At 46.3% G+C, this 16466-nt stretch overlaps 1 protein-coding gene across 3 annotated transcripts in view; it reads left to right on the top strand.

Moving 5' to 3' along the window:
• GPAT4 (glycerol-3-phosphate acyltransferase 4) overlaps positions 1-15967 on the top strand; it is a 36985-nt gene extending 21018 nt beyond the window's left edge. For 2 of the 3 annotated variants that reach the window (XM_006097064.3, XM_023760854.1), the window contains exons 3-13: positions 4190-4259; positions 4428-4728; positions 5910-5984; positions 6709-6798; positions 6970-7063; positions 7649-7764; positions 8624-8679; positions 9123-9208; positions 12026-12154; positions 12233-12312; positions 14114-15967. In XM_006097064.3, the coding sequence (XP_006097126.1) occupies positions 4190-4259; positions 4428-4728; positions 5910-5984; positions 6709-6798; positions 6970-7063; positions 7649-7764; positions 8624-8679; positions 9123-9208; positions 12026-12154; positions 12233-12312; positions 14114-14222 (1206 nt within the window). In that variant the 3' untranslated portion in view covers positions 14223-15967. The remainder of the gene's footprint in view (positions 1-4189; positions 4260-4427; positions 4729-5909; positions 5985-6708; positions 6799-6969; positions 7064-7648; positions 7765-8623; positions 8680-9122; positions 9209-12025; positions 12155-12232; positions 12313-14113) is intronic. The other variant, XM_023760855.1, reaches the window with a different exon arrangement.
• Positions 15968-16466: the final 499 nt, after the last annotated feature.

The raw sequence follows: 16466 nt of genomic DNA, 5'->3' as shown, positions 1-16466 counted from the left end.
TAAGCTGCAGGGCTACTCTTATGAGATTCCTGCTAGTAGTTAGCATACTACCAGGGTAAGCTTGTGGCTCCTGCCCCCTCCGATGTATTTATAGTTAGACGACATATACATACGCACGCATTCCTGATTCATAATGTGATGCCAGCTAACATACACAGGCACGATGAATTCTGACTGCAGGAATTGGGTAGATAACATTTCACATAAGATGTTGGCATTTGAACTGGATCTTGAAAAGCCAAAATCATTCTAGATGTACAGATGAGAAAGTAGTCTTTTTTAGAGATAAGTACATAGTTCTGTAGAGCAAAAATGTTGAGTGCATGGAGGGAATGAGGTACACTATAAAGCCGAATATTTTTTTAGGCATTGAGAAGCTATTGAAGGGTTTTGTACTTTTTTTTTTTTTAAAGACTTTCTTACTGATTTTTACGGAGAGGAAGGGAGAGGGAGAGAAAGAAAAACATCAATGTGACAACGAAACATTGATTGGCTGTCTCCTGCAGACACCCTACTGGGGCTTAAGCCCGCATTCTGGGCATGTGCCCTGACCGGGAATTGAAGTGGCAACCTTTTGGTTCATGGGACAATGCCCAACCAACTGAGCCACACTGGCCAGGGCAATTAAAGGGTTTTGAGCAAGGAAGTGACACAGACTGGCAGCATATGTTTGGATAGATTGGAGGAAGGGAAGAGCAATTAAAGAGCTATTGTGCATTAGTATTGTAGGCAAGAGAAAGATTGGAGTGGCATGACACAAGAGGCAGCTGGGAAAGACTGCCTCGGGAGCATTGGTAGGAGTTGGTGACAGATGGGAGGGCGCACACCGGGGCTTAGAAGGAAGTGTGTTGCCTTTAATTCTCAACCTGGTTGGACTTGGTGCGGGAAGACCAGCGGGTGATTGGAATTGTGAGGTTGGCACTTTGGTGCAAAGTCAAGATTCGTAGATTTGACAATTTACTTAAAGATTATAGCTGAAGCAGGGAGAGAAAAGAGTTGTTAAAAGATGTAGCCTTTGCTTGGGACTTAGATAATGGAGGATGGGAGCTGGATTTTTAAGATCGGAGTCTTTGGGTTTATCTAGTTAGTTCATGGGAAAATGCAATGGAACTGACTGAAAAGGAGAGGAAGGTTTCCGCTGAGATTAGTGTGGCTAAGACTGTTAGACCTCACTCATGTGATTAGTTCCTAAATTAGTTCCCAATAGAATGAATGCCCAACAGAAGTGCACCATCGAACCGTCTGCACTTCTAAGGGCAGGGCCTGCATTTCACCTGCCAAGGTCTGCGTTGGGTTTAATGTCACCTAAGAGTGCAGCATTGTTAATGTCCTTAAATGGTTTCTTCTCTGTCTGCTAGAAGCTAAAAAGGGAATAATTTAGCAGTCTGATACTGACAGTGTAGTGAATGGCATCTCACAGAGGAGGAGAGGGCTTGATAGGGAAATTAACTGTGAACCTAGGGTTCTCAGTTTTATTCTGGGTATCAGAACACTGTACTTTTTAAAGTGACAGCGCAGAGACGCCAGTTGTGTAGTTATCAGACGTTGCTTCATTCAGTCCTCTGTGCCAGGGTGAAGTAGTCCAGCCATTCCTTCACAGGCTGTTCTGAGCTAATAACCTGGTCCCTCCAACCCTGCCCTCTTCCCCTACTCTGTGACTGGACAGATCTTTCCTAAACAGAAGCATTTTGTAATGTGCAAAGCAGGAGGGCAAGGGGATGTTTATGACCGAGCTTTGTCATAGAGCTAGGAGACACAGAATCGCATTTAAGGCAGTCCCTTTCCAGTGAACAAAAACCACAACCATCTTAAAGTTTGCAGAGTGAAGCAGTCCTCACAGACATAAATTCTAATGCTCAAGAGGCCTGATGTCATGTATTACCTGCCTATTGCATCCTGATCTGAGTATCAGAATTGTCACTACAGAACCAATTCTGATTGTGTACTTTTATTTGTGCTTGCAGTACAAATACAGAGTCTTGGCCAAAATGGAAAGCCCTTTAAACTCTGGTTGAGTGACCTCTCTGTATGGCCAGGCTTATAAACTTTTTGCTCCTTATTCACCTCTTCCCTAGATGGAATCCCCAGATGAAATTCACTTTCCTCCATTTTCAGAGTTATATTTACATTTTCTTCTAGAAAAGGTCGTCTATGCATAGAGCCAAAAGACATCAATGGCTAAATATCTGAAATACAGAAAATGGGTTAGGAGAGTTTTCTTGCCATAGACCTGTCTTTGCGTGGGTGACTCTGTAAGCCATCTGTTTTTTTAGACAGTGGAGTTTGAAGAAATTTCCAGATGAGGTCAGATCACTGATTAAACTTGTGTCCTGCTTTTGGCACTGCTAGACCATGCAGAGCAATCTTGCTAATACTTCAGGCTCTGCCAGAAAAATCCACACCAAATGCTTTGGGCCATGTGGATTTTGCTGTGTCATGGGATAAGAGTGTTCATTCCCACCTTGCGTAACTGGAAACAGAAGTTTGAAAGACACCTTTTAAGATATCTGTTCCATTTCTTTGATCACCATGGACATAACTTTCTATTCGATGACAATGTATTCCTGTAGGTAATAAGTGAGCTAATGTTTTCACCTCTCATTATTTGATAGTGGGAGAAACCCAGCCTCTGACTCTCTTTAGTTAAAAGGATTTTAATGAAGGCTGGCTGGTGTGGCTCAGTGGTTCAGTGTTGACCTATAAACCAGGAGGTCAGGGTTCAGTTCCCCGTCAGCCAAATGCCCAGGCTGTGGGCTCAATCCCCAAAAGGGGGCGTGCAGGAGGCAGCTGATCAGTGATTGTCTCTCATTGATGTTTCTATCTCTCCCTCTCCTTTCATCTCTGAAATCAATAAAAATATTTTTAAAAATATTTTAATGAAGGAAGAGAAGCTCCGGGAAGGACTCTCTTTTCTAGATCTCTTCCAGAGTTGATTATTATTTTAGTAATGAGGACAATTAGGGTATTATGCAGTTGCCCAAGTTCTGTTATGTACATAATTCCATTTGTCTAAGTCAGGGGTGGGGGACATCTGGCCCCCGGGCCATATAAGGCCTGATAAATCATTTGGTCTGGCACTGCCAAGGCATTAGGGGTAGCTAATTAAATGTTTGACCAAATAGAGCAGGCTAATTTTTAAGTTGATAATTTTGTATGGCCTGCGAATGATATTACAAATACCCAAATGGCCCTTGGCAGAAAAAAGGTTCCCCATCCCTGGTCTAAGTGCTCTTGAGATGTAGGATGTTGACATGCTATCATTCTCTTCTGTAGATAGAAAAGACCAACTTTCAGAGTGTTGGCATGAGTGATGTAAGGGACATATGTGTCAAATTTTTTAAGTTTCAAAATAGTGGTCTTTTTTCTTAATACTTTGTTTTTTAACAATGACCCACTCTTAGGTCTTTCTATATTAAGCGGGTTCTCCTGTTAAAAGTTTACTCAGAGGGTGAATGGACAGTCCAGACATATATATTACTTAAATCCATTTTTCTACTTGAAAACTAAAATTGTCGCTTTCTTGGAATAATTTGGGAGGTAGGCAGCATCGGGTGGCAGGCAATAACTTTAAAAATGCTTGATTTTAACAGACTGTCCAACCTCAGAGGGGGGCGGGTGGTTAGAGATCAACCAAAGGACTTGTATGCATGCATATTAGCATAACCAATGGACACAGACACTGGGGCGGTGGGGGCTGTCCTGGGGGCTGGGAGTGGCGGGGGGGGGGTCATTTGGGGAAAAAGGAGACATATGTAATACTTTAAACAATGAAAAAAAAATAGATGCTTTTACCAAAAAAAAAGTTAAAAAGTAAAAAAAAAAAAGCTTGATTTTGCTGTTTGTGAATAGCTGCTATTTGGCAGTAAAGAGGAATGTGTGAGGTCCGCGTAGTCAGCTAGGGAGTTCCTTAAGGAACCTGAGACAGAGATTTAGGCAGCGAGAAGCTGGAAACTTACCCATGCCTCTTAGTCTACAGCTCTTTCCTGGAGGCGGCTTAACTCTTGGTCTTAGTGATCAAGCAGGAGGCCTGCTCTAGCAGGAGAGCTTTGAGCTTACTTTTACAATGGGTGCTTTCTTGGCTACAATCTGATCTCAGGTGACAGGGCTTGAAGCTTTCACAGAATGGAATTGGAGTTGTTCCCTGAAAGAAAGGATTTTATTCTTGATTGTTACCGTTTTCCCTCTGTAGTGGGCGACCTTGAGAATGGAGAGAGGAGCCAAAGAGAGGAACCACCAACTCTACAAGCCCTACACCAATGGTAAGACTGGGTCTTGGTCCTTATCCTAAAAGCTCCCTTTGAAGTATGTTCCTGGGTGCTTGACTCCCACACAGACTCTTCACTCTGTCAAAGGTGGGCTGTGTACTCTGAGCATCTTTCACACGCTTTCTCCCAGCACGCTGCTTGACGGGGTGTTCTCTTTTGCAGGAATTATTGCAAAAGATCCCACTTCCCTAGAAGAAGAGATCAAAGAAATTCGTCGAAGTGGTAGCAGTAAGGCTCTGGATAATACTCCAGAGTTTGAGCTCTCTGACATTTTCTACTTTTGCCGGAAAGGGATGGAGACCATTATGGATGATGAGGTGACAAAGAGATTCTCAGCGGAGGAGTTGGAGTCCTGGAACCTGCTGAGCAGAACCAATTACAACTTCCAGTACATCAGCCTCCGGCTCACTATCCTATGGGGCTTAGGAGTGCTGATTCGGTATTGCTTCCTCCTGCCTCTGAGGTGAGGGCAGGGCCCGAGGGGGCGCCAAAGGACCTGAGTTGCTGCTGCCTAAGCCCCATGCATGATCTGCTTACCTTTGTCCCTGCTTTGTTTTCCCATTTTAGAAAGGATAGCAGGATTCTTTCATTGGCCAGTCCCTCTGACCATTGGAAGGGTACTGATGATCATCCTTTTAAGACCCTGATTTTCTGCATATCAGACAGAAATAGGTTTCTAAAGACCAATTGAGTGTCTAGATCAGTGGTTCTCAACCTTCTGGCCCTTTAAATACAGTTCCTCATGTTGTGACCCAGCCATAAAATTATTTTCGTTGCTACTTCATAACTATAATGTTGCTACTGTTATGAATCGTAATGTAAATACCTGATATGTAGGATGGTCTTAGGCAGCCCCTTCGAAAGGGTTGTTCGACCGCCAAAGGGGTTGCGACCCACAGGTTGAGAACCGCTGGTCTAGATGGACGAAACACAGGGAAGGGAACATGATGTGCTCTCTGGCCATTCCTCCCTGGGCAGGCTGATTCTTTCCTCTAGTACAGAGGCAATATTGATCTCAGTCTTTCTGTACCGTGTGCTTTGCCAGATGCTGGTACCTTCAGGCTCTACTTCCTGTTGCTTCACAGAGAAGCTGTGCTTCTGCCACCTTAAAGCCAAAGGGAAGGGTAAGACAGCAGGACAGCAGATGCCTGCAGGCAGAACAGCCAACCGACGTTAGGATTTGCCATCATTCTGGCTGCCTGATGCCTGAGGAAATAGTGTCAGTTCAGAGCCAAATCCATAGTTGCTATCAGTTTTGAATCAAAATGATCTCTGGTTCTGATAGGCCTGCTCAAGTTTCCAGATAGAACTCGAGTCTAGGTCAGGGGTGGGGAACCCTTTATCTGCCAAGGGCCATTTGGATATTTAGGACATCATTTGTGGGCCATACAAAATTAACAACTTAAAAATTAGCGTGCTATATTTGGTCAAACATTTAATTAACTCACCCCTAATGCCTGGACAGGGCCAGACCAAATGATATATCAGGTCTTCTACGGCCTGCGGGCCGGATGTTCCCCACCTCTGTCCTAGGTGATCGGGTCCCGGGGGTGGTTCCATGATGCCGCTTTCATTTCCCACATTCAGTTCTATACATGGTGCGAGGACTTGTTTGCTGTGTTTTAATTTGCCTTCTCATTACAGGATCGCTCTCGCTTTCACAGGGATTAGCCTGCTGGTGGTGGGCACAACTGTGGTGGGATACTTGCCAAATGGGAGGTGAGTAGAATGAGAGTGTCCATGGCCGAGGGGTGGTTAGTTCTGGAACGTGGCTGCAGGAATGAAGGCCAGGCTACTTCTCTGGGTGCAGCCAAACCACAGAATCTTAGGTGGATGAAATAACCCAACGATAACAATGGCATCAGCACTGTAGTCTTTTATTACCAGTCTTGCCCTCTAACCCTCACAGTCTTCCCATTTAAAGACAAAGGAAAGAAACCATAAACTGTAGAGTCCAGTTTTAGCAAGTTTTACAGCTAATCTTTACCTTTAAGCATTCTACTGTGTTAGTAAATTGGTAAAAGGATAAGAAATGTATATAGGGCTTCTTTGTTCTTTGAAGGAAAAGTTTGCTTTTTCTGGGAAATTCTGGAGCAAATAAGCCTCTCCTCTGCCCAGGCTGGGTAGGAGGTTGGACTCTGGCCTTTCTTTGCCTCAAGGGAAGGAAAGGAATCTAGTAGACTCACCTGTGCAGGAAATTCTAGGGCTATGAATTCTAAACCCTTTACTTAGGTGAATTTAACAATTCTCATCATGCTTTGTTTCCTAATATATGGGCACGAAGATGCTAATAAATTACAGGGTTTTACCATATACACTAATACTTACAAAATACTTTGCAGTCATAAAGGACTGTAGGCTGTGATAGTTAAATTGTTGGAGTCAGTAACTACCTGTCTTCTGACATAAAAGAAAAACAAAAATCTTTGTCCTCTTGTTGCAGGTTTAAGGAGTTCCTGAGTAAACACGTTCACTTAATGTGTTACCGGATCTGCGTGCGAGCCCTGACAGCCATCATCACCTACCACGACAGGTGAGTGGTACATACAGAGGGAAAATGGCGCTGGCAAAACAACCCAACTACAACCAGCCAACCGGGGCTCTTCTGAGCTTTCAGTTAGAGTTAGTGAAGCTGAGGTGAGGGATGAGTTCCAAATGAATTGTTTCACGTGAATTTGTATTGCTTTGCATACATTCTAAACAGGAAAAACAGGCCTAGAAACGGTGGCATCTGTGTGGCCAATCATACCTCTCCTATCGACGTCATCATTTTAGCCAGTGATGGCTATTATGCCATGGTAAGACTTCTTTCTTTTGCTTTCTTGGGGCAGGCTTCTTACTTTAGAGACTGGTCAGGTCTGGGAGGCTTCTGGGCCCCTCACTAAGCTCGTTCTTAAGAGTATGAGCAGGTAAACATGTTTATGTACGGGCTCCGGTCTAGATTTTTGCCTTTGTTGCTTCTGAGAACTCCTTGGGACTTTGATAGCAGATATTCTGAGCAGAGTGACTGAAAATGTGGCTGGAGATTAGGCATGGAAGGGGGGAGACAGGGAGGGAGGATTTGAACGTACTGGGCTCCAGGGCATTGGAGAATCTGCCCAGGGGGCACTTACACAGGTGTCATTCAGCTTCATTATTTCACTTTGGGATTTTCAACTGTGTTTTGAATTATGCATCTCTGGTATCACTGATTAAAAAGAGAAATGTAAGATTCAGGAGGCTAATAGTGGTTTCTCAATAGTAAGAAACCTGTGGTTATCAATAAAATGTTAGAGTGTGAGAGGTTGGTGTGATTATCTTGTGGGATCTGGGGCTTTCTCCACAGAGTGGGGGGTTTGTGTGAAGATGGCTTCACTACCAGTTATTTCTTTGTCTGAGATTAGGTGGGTCAAGTGCACGGGGGACTCATGGGTGTGATTCAGAGAGCCATGGTGAAGGCCTGCCCTCACGTCTGGTTTGAGCGGTCTGAGGTGAAAGATCGCCACCTGGTGGCTAAAAGGTAAATCAACAAAATGCTATCATCTGTATGACCAGTTACAGAGGAAGTATGCATTTTAGAGGTAGTTATCCCTCCACAGTAGAATTGTGGTGTCTTCTAGACTGAGCCTATACTGCTTTCATAATAAAAATGTTTTTTTCTAAAACATGAAATATAAAAATGTATACAAACCCTAATATTATTTACCGTTAGTAATGTGTCTAAACCTTTCTAATTTCTTGCACCCCTTGTAACAAACAACATATGCTATTTGAAATATGGAAAGGAATTATTATTACAAATAAAAACAAACTTAGAGCAATGCAACAAAGTGCTGCCCTGTTTCAAGCTTGAAAAAAGGATTAATCTGGTGCAAGTAATGGCAGGAGCTTTGCAGTAAATTGAGAGGAATCCAGACCCAACTGAGACCACTTTTTATAGGGACACATGAACCTGCCACTAAAGTCCCTTTGCTGCCTCTCTCAGGGACAGGGTGTAAAGCCCGGTGGATGTAGGCCCAGCTTCCAAGGCTGGTAGAAGTTCTATAGCAGGCACTTTTTAGGGGTGCTCTTTGCAAGGCCCCATAGCAGGTGTGTCCTGCAGACAGTCCCAAGTCTGTGCAATGTCCTCTGTATACAAACTTTAATACTTAATGGAATAATTGTATGAATTAAATAGTAGTCATCTCATTTTCCCTGTCCTTAGGAGTTTTATCTTTGTGAGATTTAGATTTGGGGTTTATAAAATATAGAGTCATCATGTTTGTTCACTTGTTTTTATGCAGCATCTAGTATCACATCTATGTAGGTTATGCATAAATGCATTCTGGTGATAATGGACTAAGGCTGTCTGACCCTCTGTTTATTTTTCTCTTCTAAAGACTGACTGAGCACGTGCAGGATAAAAGCAAGCTTCCTATCCTCATCTTCCCAGAGGGTAAGAAGCCGTTGATCACCACCGAGGCTGCTGTGTGTGTGTGTGGGGGGGGGGGGGGCGGGGGGTGCAGGATGGGGACGCTGGAGTTGCCTCAGCACCAAGTTCCTCAGCCTTTGTTGGGGTTATCTGTTTTCATGAATAATGTTAGGTCCTTTTAGATTGGTTGTGGGGCTAAAAACGCAGAATCCCTTCTGTAGTATTGTCTTCAGCTTCCTGTAGAGTTCTTACTGAGACCTGCCAAGTCTGCAGGCGTCTTTGGCCTTTTATCCAGGCTGGTGTGTGCTCATCAAGGACTGGTCCTGCCGTAAGAGAATAGGAAGCGAATGAGTATGTTGCTCATCTCTCTTAAGTGTTCATTCATAAGCTGAGGAGAGGACAGATTTATCCTGTTTGAAGAGTCATTAGAACTGTTAGAAAAAGCATTTTATTCTCTTGCATTTTAGGAACCTGCATCAATAATACATCCGTGATGATGTTCAAAAAGGGAAGTTTTGAAATTGGAGCCACGGTTTACCCTGTTGCTATCAAGGTACAAGACCTCTGAGGGTGCGTGTGGTCATTGTGGCTGCTGCCAGGAACAGGATGCAGCCGGAGAAGGTGGAGGAAGGCGCTGGTGGCACCATCAGGGGTTGATCTTCTCCGGCAGAGCAGCCTGGGCTGGGCCGTGTGGGTCGAGTGCTTGGGAGCATTTGGCCTTGTTCACAACCTGTTAGAAGGGACTGGGAGTCCTGGAATGTGGAGCAGCCAGATTCCAGCTCACGCCTCCCGCCCCCACCAATTCAAGTGGGGAACACTTTATAAGCTTTGTGTTTCCCCCCTTTATTACCTGTCTTCATAAACCTAGCTGGGATGGAAGGTGTTCCACCTGAAGAGGTGGCTTACTGCAGGGAGTGGGGGTGCTGCCCAGTAGATCTGTGTGCTTGGTGGAGAGGCAAAGGTGCAAGGGTGCAGGACGGCTCATCTGTGTACCAAGGACAGTTTATAAGGTGAAGTGGATCTTAAGGGCCTGTCTAGTCTATCCCCCCACCTTTTAGGAACTGGTACCTCTAATTGTTCAAACTCATCCAGAGAGATGGGACTCATTTTCCCTTTTTCTCCTTCCCTCACCTCCCCCTTCACTTCTTTTGATTTTATAAATACACAGTATTATTTCTAAAAGTTTGCTGTTACATTATTCTGAACAACATAGGCTGTTGTTAACATGTTTAAAGTATTTAGGTTGAAATCAGGGTAAAATAGTGAGGAAATTTGAGCTGTGAGGAAATTAGAATTTAGTCTCCATACTTTTGCAAGGGTCTGCCTATTGTCTGCAGAGCATTCTGTGAAAATACTGTTTCTTATCTCCATCTTGCCAGTACAGCTGGTGCAGTGGGGGAAGAGGTGCTCCTCTTGCAAATACTTACAGGTGGGTGAAGCACCAGGGCAGGGATGGCCGATGAAGAGTGGCTGCAGGGCAGCGGATCCAGGGGTCAGGGCTGCTCGATAGGTTTTAGGGGGATGCAGTGTCTGCTATGGGTGCAGGAGTGGAGAGTGGTGTTAGCTCTGCTTGCAGCCACCCTGCATTTTAGTGTGCTGAGAACGTGCTTCCCCGTACGTGTTTACTAAAAACAAACCACTGGACAGAAGCCTTCTCTGCTCACTGGACAACATGGGTCCTTGGATCTCGGCTGCATTAGCTCACGCGGAGGGACTATGAAAATGCAGGTGCCGGGCTTGTGCTTCTGACTCTTCCTGGGCATTGCTGATGCTGCCGGTCAGGAGCCACACGGGGCACCCTGCTCTGGAGCGGTGGTTTTAACCAGATTTGGAACCTAGACCCTTGGGGCAGTTCTGACTCCTCTCTAAAAGAAAAGGCATGTAAATTTTACATAACATTTCATTCCAGTCACAAATTAAAGTCCCCAGAAGATGAAGCGCTCTGCTCCACAGATACTTTTCTAGTTTTGTGCAGTTTGCAGCAACCAAACTTGGATAACCTTAGCAATTTCAAGACTCTTACTACACTTCCACCAAAATTGTTCTCACCAAAATTGTCATTATCTGATTTTGAGCAGTTCATTGCTGTTTTGAGCTTTTTGCCTTGTTTTTCTCTCTATAGGGTCTGCCCAGCATGGATTAGAGACTCAGCCCTAAGCAAAGGACTCACACACACTGACACATACCACATTTTTAAATCTATGCAGTATAGTTAGTGCTTTACAAAACAGGACAACACTCTTTAAATCACAGACATGTTTACAACTCATTCTTCTCCCTGGTTTCCTTTTGGTATTATAATGTGAAGTCATTAAGCCTTCGGTAGTTATATCTAAATTTCTTATTTTCTGTAATTAAATCTAAATGTCTTCATTTCAGTACTCAGGTTCTCAACTGGGCATAATTATTCAATTTCTATTCTGCGAATCATAAAACTTAGGCTTGAAAGGCCTGAAAGATCATCTAGGTCAGACCGAGCCTGTGCCCTGAGTGCAGGGTCCCCAGCACAGCCTCCTGCCTGTGTTCCTTCTGAGCTCTTCCCCGCAGGGGCGTTGTCCACACGGCTGGCAGCTTGGTTGTGTGGCATCAGCTTGAGATCCCAACTCCTCTTAGTTTTCCACTCTCTGGTCCTAGGTCTTTGCTTTATAATCACACTAAGCCAGTCTCGCGTCTTGTCTGTGATAGACTTTCAAACATTTGATGCCAGTCCCATGCCGCTTTGTTCAGGCATTCTCCTCAGGCTCAGTTCCTTTTGTTGCTTCTGTAACTTGCTCCAGGACCCCTCCCACCAGGCCTACCGGCCACTTACATTCGTCTTCTGTTTGGTGAGAGTGAGGGTCACAGCATTGGCTACATTTCCCACAAAATCCTGTTGAATCATAGCCTTTGCCTCCGTTAGAGTCGTTGGCAAATGAAAGTATCTTACAAGCCTGCGTCCTGGTGGGAAGTGCAGCATCTCTGGGGCGGAGACCTGTACTGTCGCTGTGCGTCCGCTTACTCGGGAGCACTGATGGTCAATCAGAGCAGAGCCTCCTGCTTAAACAGATAACTAGCTTTGCTAGAGCGTAATTACAGAAGCAATTCTAGTTGTTTTCTCTTGGGTCAAAGGCACTAGAAATGGTATTTAAAACTTGGTAGCAAACGCTGTAGACGAGGACACTTGTCTGAGGAAAGCTGCTAGGGGTGTCCTCCCCGGGAATCTACAGCAGTATTTTGGGTCAGTCAGGGAGGTTAATGTTTCTAGAGGTCAGAATTGCCAGGAGTAGCATTACTTCAGAGGTGTTTGTGGAGGGGCTAGAATCAGCTTTCTAATACCGACACTGCCCCAAGGATGCATTCATCGTCAGAACTGCTGTCCACTGTTTTTCAGTATGACCCTCAGTTCGGTGATGCCTTCTGGAACAGCAGCAAGTATGGGATGGTGACGTACCTGCTGAGAATGATGACCAGCTGGGCCATCGTCTGCAGCGTTTGGTACCTGCCTCCCATGACCAGAGAGGTAGGTACCCCCGCTGCAGAGGTCTTCGCTTAGCTCTGTGTGAGCCTGGGCTCAGTGGTCGCGTTCACTTTCTTACAGGCAGATGAAGATGCCGTCCAGTTTGCAAATAGGGTGAAATCCGCCATTGCCAGGCAGGGAGGACTCGTGGACCTGCTGTGGTGAGTCTCTGTGATTTTATCAGCTGGGTCCGAGAGAATGTCAGTTTCTGAAGGAAATGCTAAGTTGTTGACCTCATTTACGAAGACCCCTCCCCTCTCTGGTGTGGAGAATGAAGCTCACCAGCCCTGGGGCATGAGCAGTTTGCCTGCTCTCTCCTCTGTTACCCTGCTCTCGGGGGACATGGAGCCCGGAATGCTTGGACTAAAGCAGTGAGTTGTAGCTCTGGGGTTGGAATCCATCTACCAGGGCACCAAGCAGTCTTGTCCCTTCAGGTGGGGGAGCCCTGATGCTGATCTGGAAACCTCATAGGAGTCCTAGGCTCTGATCTCATATATGTGGCAAAATTGGATCATCCTTAGAAAGGCACAAGTTTCCATTTTTGCATTTAGTGTGTTACCTACTAGGGCAGGAATTGGCAAACTTTTCCTGTAGCGTCAGTAAATATGTTAGCCTTTGTGGACCATGCGAACCATTAAGCTGCAGCTGCTTAATTCCGTCATTGTGGCAGGAAAACCACCAGAGTCGACACATAAACAAATGAGCGTGTGTGTTCCAGTAAAACGTCATTTATAAGAACAGGTGTCAGGCTGTGTTTGGCCTGTGACCATAGTTTGCAGACCCTTATACTGGACTATGAGGTAGTTACACTCCAATAACAGGAGAGTGACGGGTGAGTGCTGGCTCAGGGAAACCATTCTGGCATCTTAGGATCCCCAAGGTTAAGTGCAGGGCTCTGGAGGGCATTTTTGGAGTGGACATTGTGGAAAAAGTGTGGAAATTCACATTTGTGGGTGCTCCGTGCGATCTTACTTCATCCTCAGAGGGGCTCCGTGAAGTATGGAAATTGTTGCTCCTATTTTTCAGATGACAGACTGAAACTCAGAGAGATTAAGTAACCAATGTTCAAAGTCACAAACACTGGGGCCAGATTTTGAACTCAGGTCTGACAGGCTTGTAGAGCCAGAATGTTCATGCACTGCTCACGGTCCCTCTCAAGGCTGGGGGAAGACAGGGTGGCTGCCTTTGAAAGGACGCCTTTGCTGTGGATGTGAGAGGGTGGAGTGATGTCAGGTCTTGGGGTAAGGTCTGTCCAGTGATGGGGCTTCGTCAGAGACTTCCACCACTACCGCTCCCTAACTCAAGAAAAGGGCAGGTGGGGACTGAACGGGCATGGATTCTCTTAGTCATCGAAGATGTGATAATTCTAGGGTGTAGAGGAAGAGTTGAGGTGACGTGGGGTGGGAGTGGGACTTTAGAAGCAAATCCAAGTGGAGTGCATTATTTGGGGATATGAGGAAGTGCTGGGATTCCCCGTGGTACTGGCCTGAGCACAGAAGGAAGAACACAGTATTTCCCCTGTGCTCATTGCTTGCATGAACTTGGAGAATCCTTGGATCTGAACTTTACAGATTTTATTTCACATCCATTTTACCAATTTGTTGTAAGTCTCAGTGTTTCTAAAGCTTGGTTCACTTTCCATAATGCCAGAATACCTCCTTTGTCTTTTTTAAGATGAGGATGAATGTTGGAGTAGAAAGAACTTAAAACTCCTTGGTAGGTTTAAGCAATGACAGTACCTTGAACATGAGTGGTGAATTCTGGCCCCGAGCAGGAGTGAGTTTTGAGGTAGAAAGGCTGGATTCCACAGTCCAGGGCCGGTTTCTGAGGTCACCCTGATGAGAGGCCGTGGGGGACCTTTGTTTCTGCAGGGGTGTCTTGGTTCTGGGCAGCAGGGGGCAGTGGCTGTGGTGCAGGGTGGGCAGGAAGGTTCGTCCTTACATGCAGCCTTCCTCTCCCCAGGGATGGTGGTCTGAAGAGGGAGAAGGTGAAGGATGCTTTCAAAGAGGAGCAGCAGAAGCTGTACAGCAAGATGATCGTTGGGAACCACGAGGACAGGAGCCGGTCTTGAGCCCACACCTCGCGCTGGCCGGAGCCGCCGTGCCCGAATCCTGGCACTCCTGATGGGAGCCAGCTGGAGTCTTTGCCGCCGCCCCCACTGCTGCATTCCTTCCAGACTCAGGTCTTTGGGCTGCTCTGGATCCTGGCGCCAGCTTCTTCAGAGCCGCAGGGCCTAGGCTTGCCCTCTGAAGCGAGTGCTACTGGGTGTTGCCGCCCAGGACGAGAGGCCTTCTTGTTTCTTTTACACTAAGTCCGTTGGAGGAATGAATGCCATTAAAGTCAGCCCTCCACCTGTGCACACGCGGGGCTGAGTGATGGGGAAGATTCGGCCACATTCCCGTGCTGGGCCAGTAGGACACCCACATGCCAGGGACGTGGCTGGGGGAAGGGCCACCCACTCGTGAGGAGAGGCACTGCAAGGCAGTGTGGCCAGCCAGCCCCAACATCGCCCCAGCCTTGGGGCTTTGCAGACTGGATAAAAGAAAACTGTTGTCTGCAGGGCTTTCAGCAAAATGAAGTTTTAAATTCTCATGCAATCACCAAAGGGCATGGGAAGAGGCAAGATGGACCAGTGACTAGTGTGTGGTGGGAACCGAGAGTCATTTCCCGTTAAACTCCAGTGCTCCCCAAACTCCCATGTGACTTGCTCTTTGTTAACACGTGCCTCAGCTTTCCCATCTGTAACCTGGATCGGGAGGGGGGGGTGGTGATACCTACCTCACAGGGTTGTTGTGGGATTGAAGTGCTACTGTGCGTGAAGGATAATGGAGCTCAGTGTTACAAGTCCAGGACCCTGAGATGTGGCAGGACAAGGGCAGAGCTTGGCGCTGCTGCCCAGGCTTCGGAGTTGTTTTGTGAGTAAATAAAATTGTCTTTGACGGTGAATGAACAGAGGGGATTTTCCCTTCACTCTTTCTCCCCTAGATGTAACCCTAAGCAACACGTTTCTTAACAAAGTTACAGAACCCAGAAGCCAGGGCTGGCAGGTGTAAGCTTGACTTCTGGTCTGAGGACTAGCATTGTTCCACAGCTTCTGCTGTTGCTCTTTGAAAGCGTATCAGATGTTTGTTCGCACTTCTCTCTGGTTAACTTAGAATTCCCAGCAGGGATGGCGATGTGGAGTTCTGCACAGATGGTGCCCTGGGACTAGAGGTGTGTGATGTGGGCACGCTGTGTCGAGGTGGGCGAGAGAGTGCAGGATGGCAGGGGCATTCTGTAAGGACAGTGGAAAGCCATGAGGAAATACAGGGCCAGGCAGGAGCGGAGGCCTGGGAGAGTCCGTGAGGGGCAGGACTGGCTGTGGTGTGTGTGCACCACACAGCCAGAGGGAAGCAGCAGGCTTCATGGCCCCCTGCGCCCACCTGTAGTCACTGAAGGCAGATCCAGAGCCAAGCCACCCTCAGCTTCCGGGTCAAGGGTCTACCAGTTTCCAATCCCTCAGAAGAGAGCTGCCTCACCTCTGCCATTTATCCTCTCCCCCACTTCCCTTCACTCCGCGTGACCACACCTCTCGGGATTTTGCACCAGCCGTGGTAAGTGTCACCTCCAAGTCCACCTCCAAGTCCACCTCCGGCCTGCGATTTGGGGACGTGGGAATGAAGCCCCGCCCCTGAGGCTCCCGAATCGATAGCACTTTGCCTGCCTCACCTGAGTGTAACTCGCCCTAACCACTGCCTAACCTCTTTGCCCCATTTCCTCTTACCTGCTACCCAGTGAAACATTTTACTCTCGAATAAAAACACTATTATGACTGCACGAACCGCCTTATGAACTGCTTTACAAAGTATTCAGGAGGAAACAGCGATATCAGCCTTTATAAGAGGTGATATTTACAGTGTTTTCAAGCTGCTGGAATCATCTTTAAAAATGGATCTTGAAGACCAAGGTCCCTCTTTACACTCCCTTTAAAAAAAAGGCCTGCTTGGGGGGAAAAAAAAAAGCCTGCTGATTAATACATTTATGATTTTCATAGGTATTTAATATTTTATCTTTATTTTTCTCACGTTATTTTCAACAAAACTGATGACAAAGGATTGCAGGAACCTGGTTTAGAATCACTACTATGTAAAGAAATAACTTGTGGAGACTAAGCAATGATTACGTCCCTCTTTTACTAAGTGGGGAGAAGAGAGATGAATTACGCTGTACCCCCCACAACAAATCTCTAACATGTTAATTTAGCACTGGTTACACGTCAGACTGCCCGTCATTCTAGGGGCGACCCTGCAGGCCCAAGGCCTCCGTAAGTCAAAAT

The sequence above is a fragment of the Myotis lucifugus genome, unplaced genomic scaffold (genome assembly GCF_000147115.1).
Source record: "Myotis lucifugus unplaced genomic scaffold, Myoluc2.0 scaffold_194, whole genome shotgun sequence".
In the NCBI taxonomy this organism is placed as follows: Eukaryota; Metazoa; Chordata; class Mammalia; order Chiroptera; family Vespertilionidae; genus Myotis; species Myotis lucifugus.
This window is presented reverse-complemented; position numbering and strand designations above follow the sequence as displayed.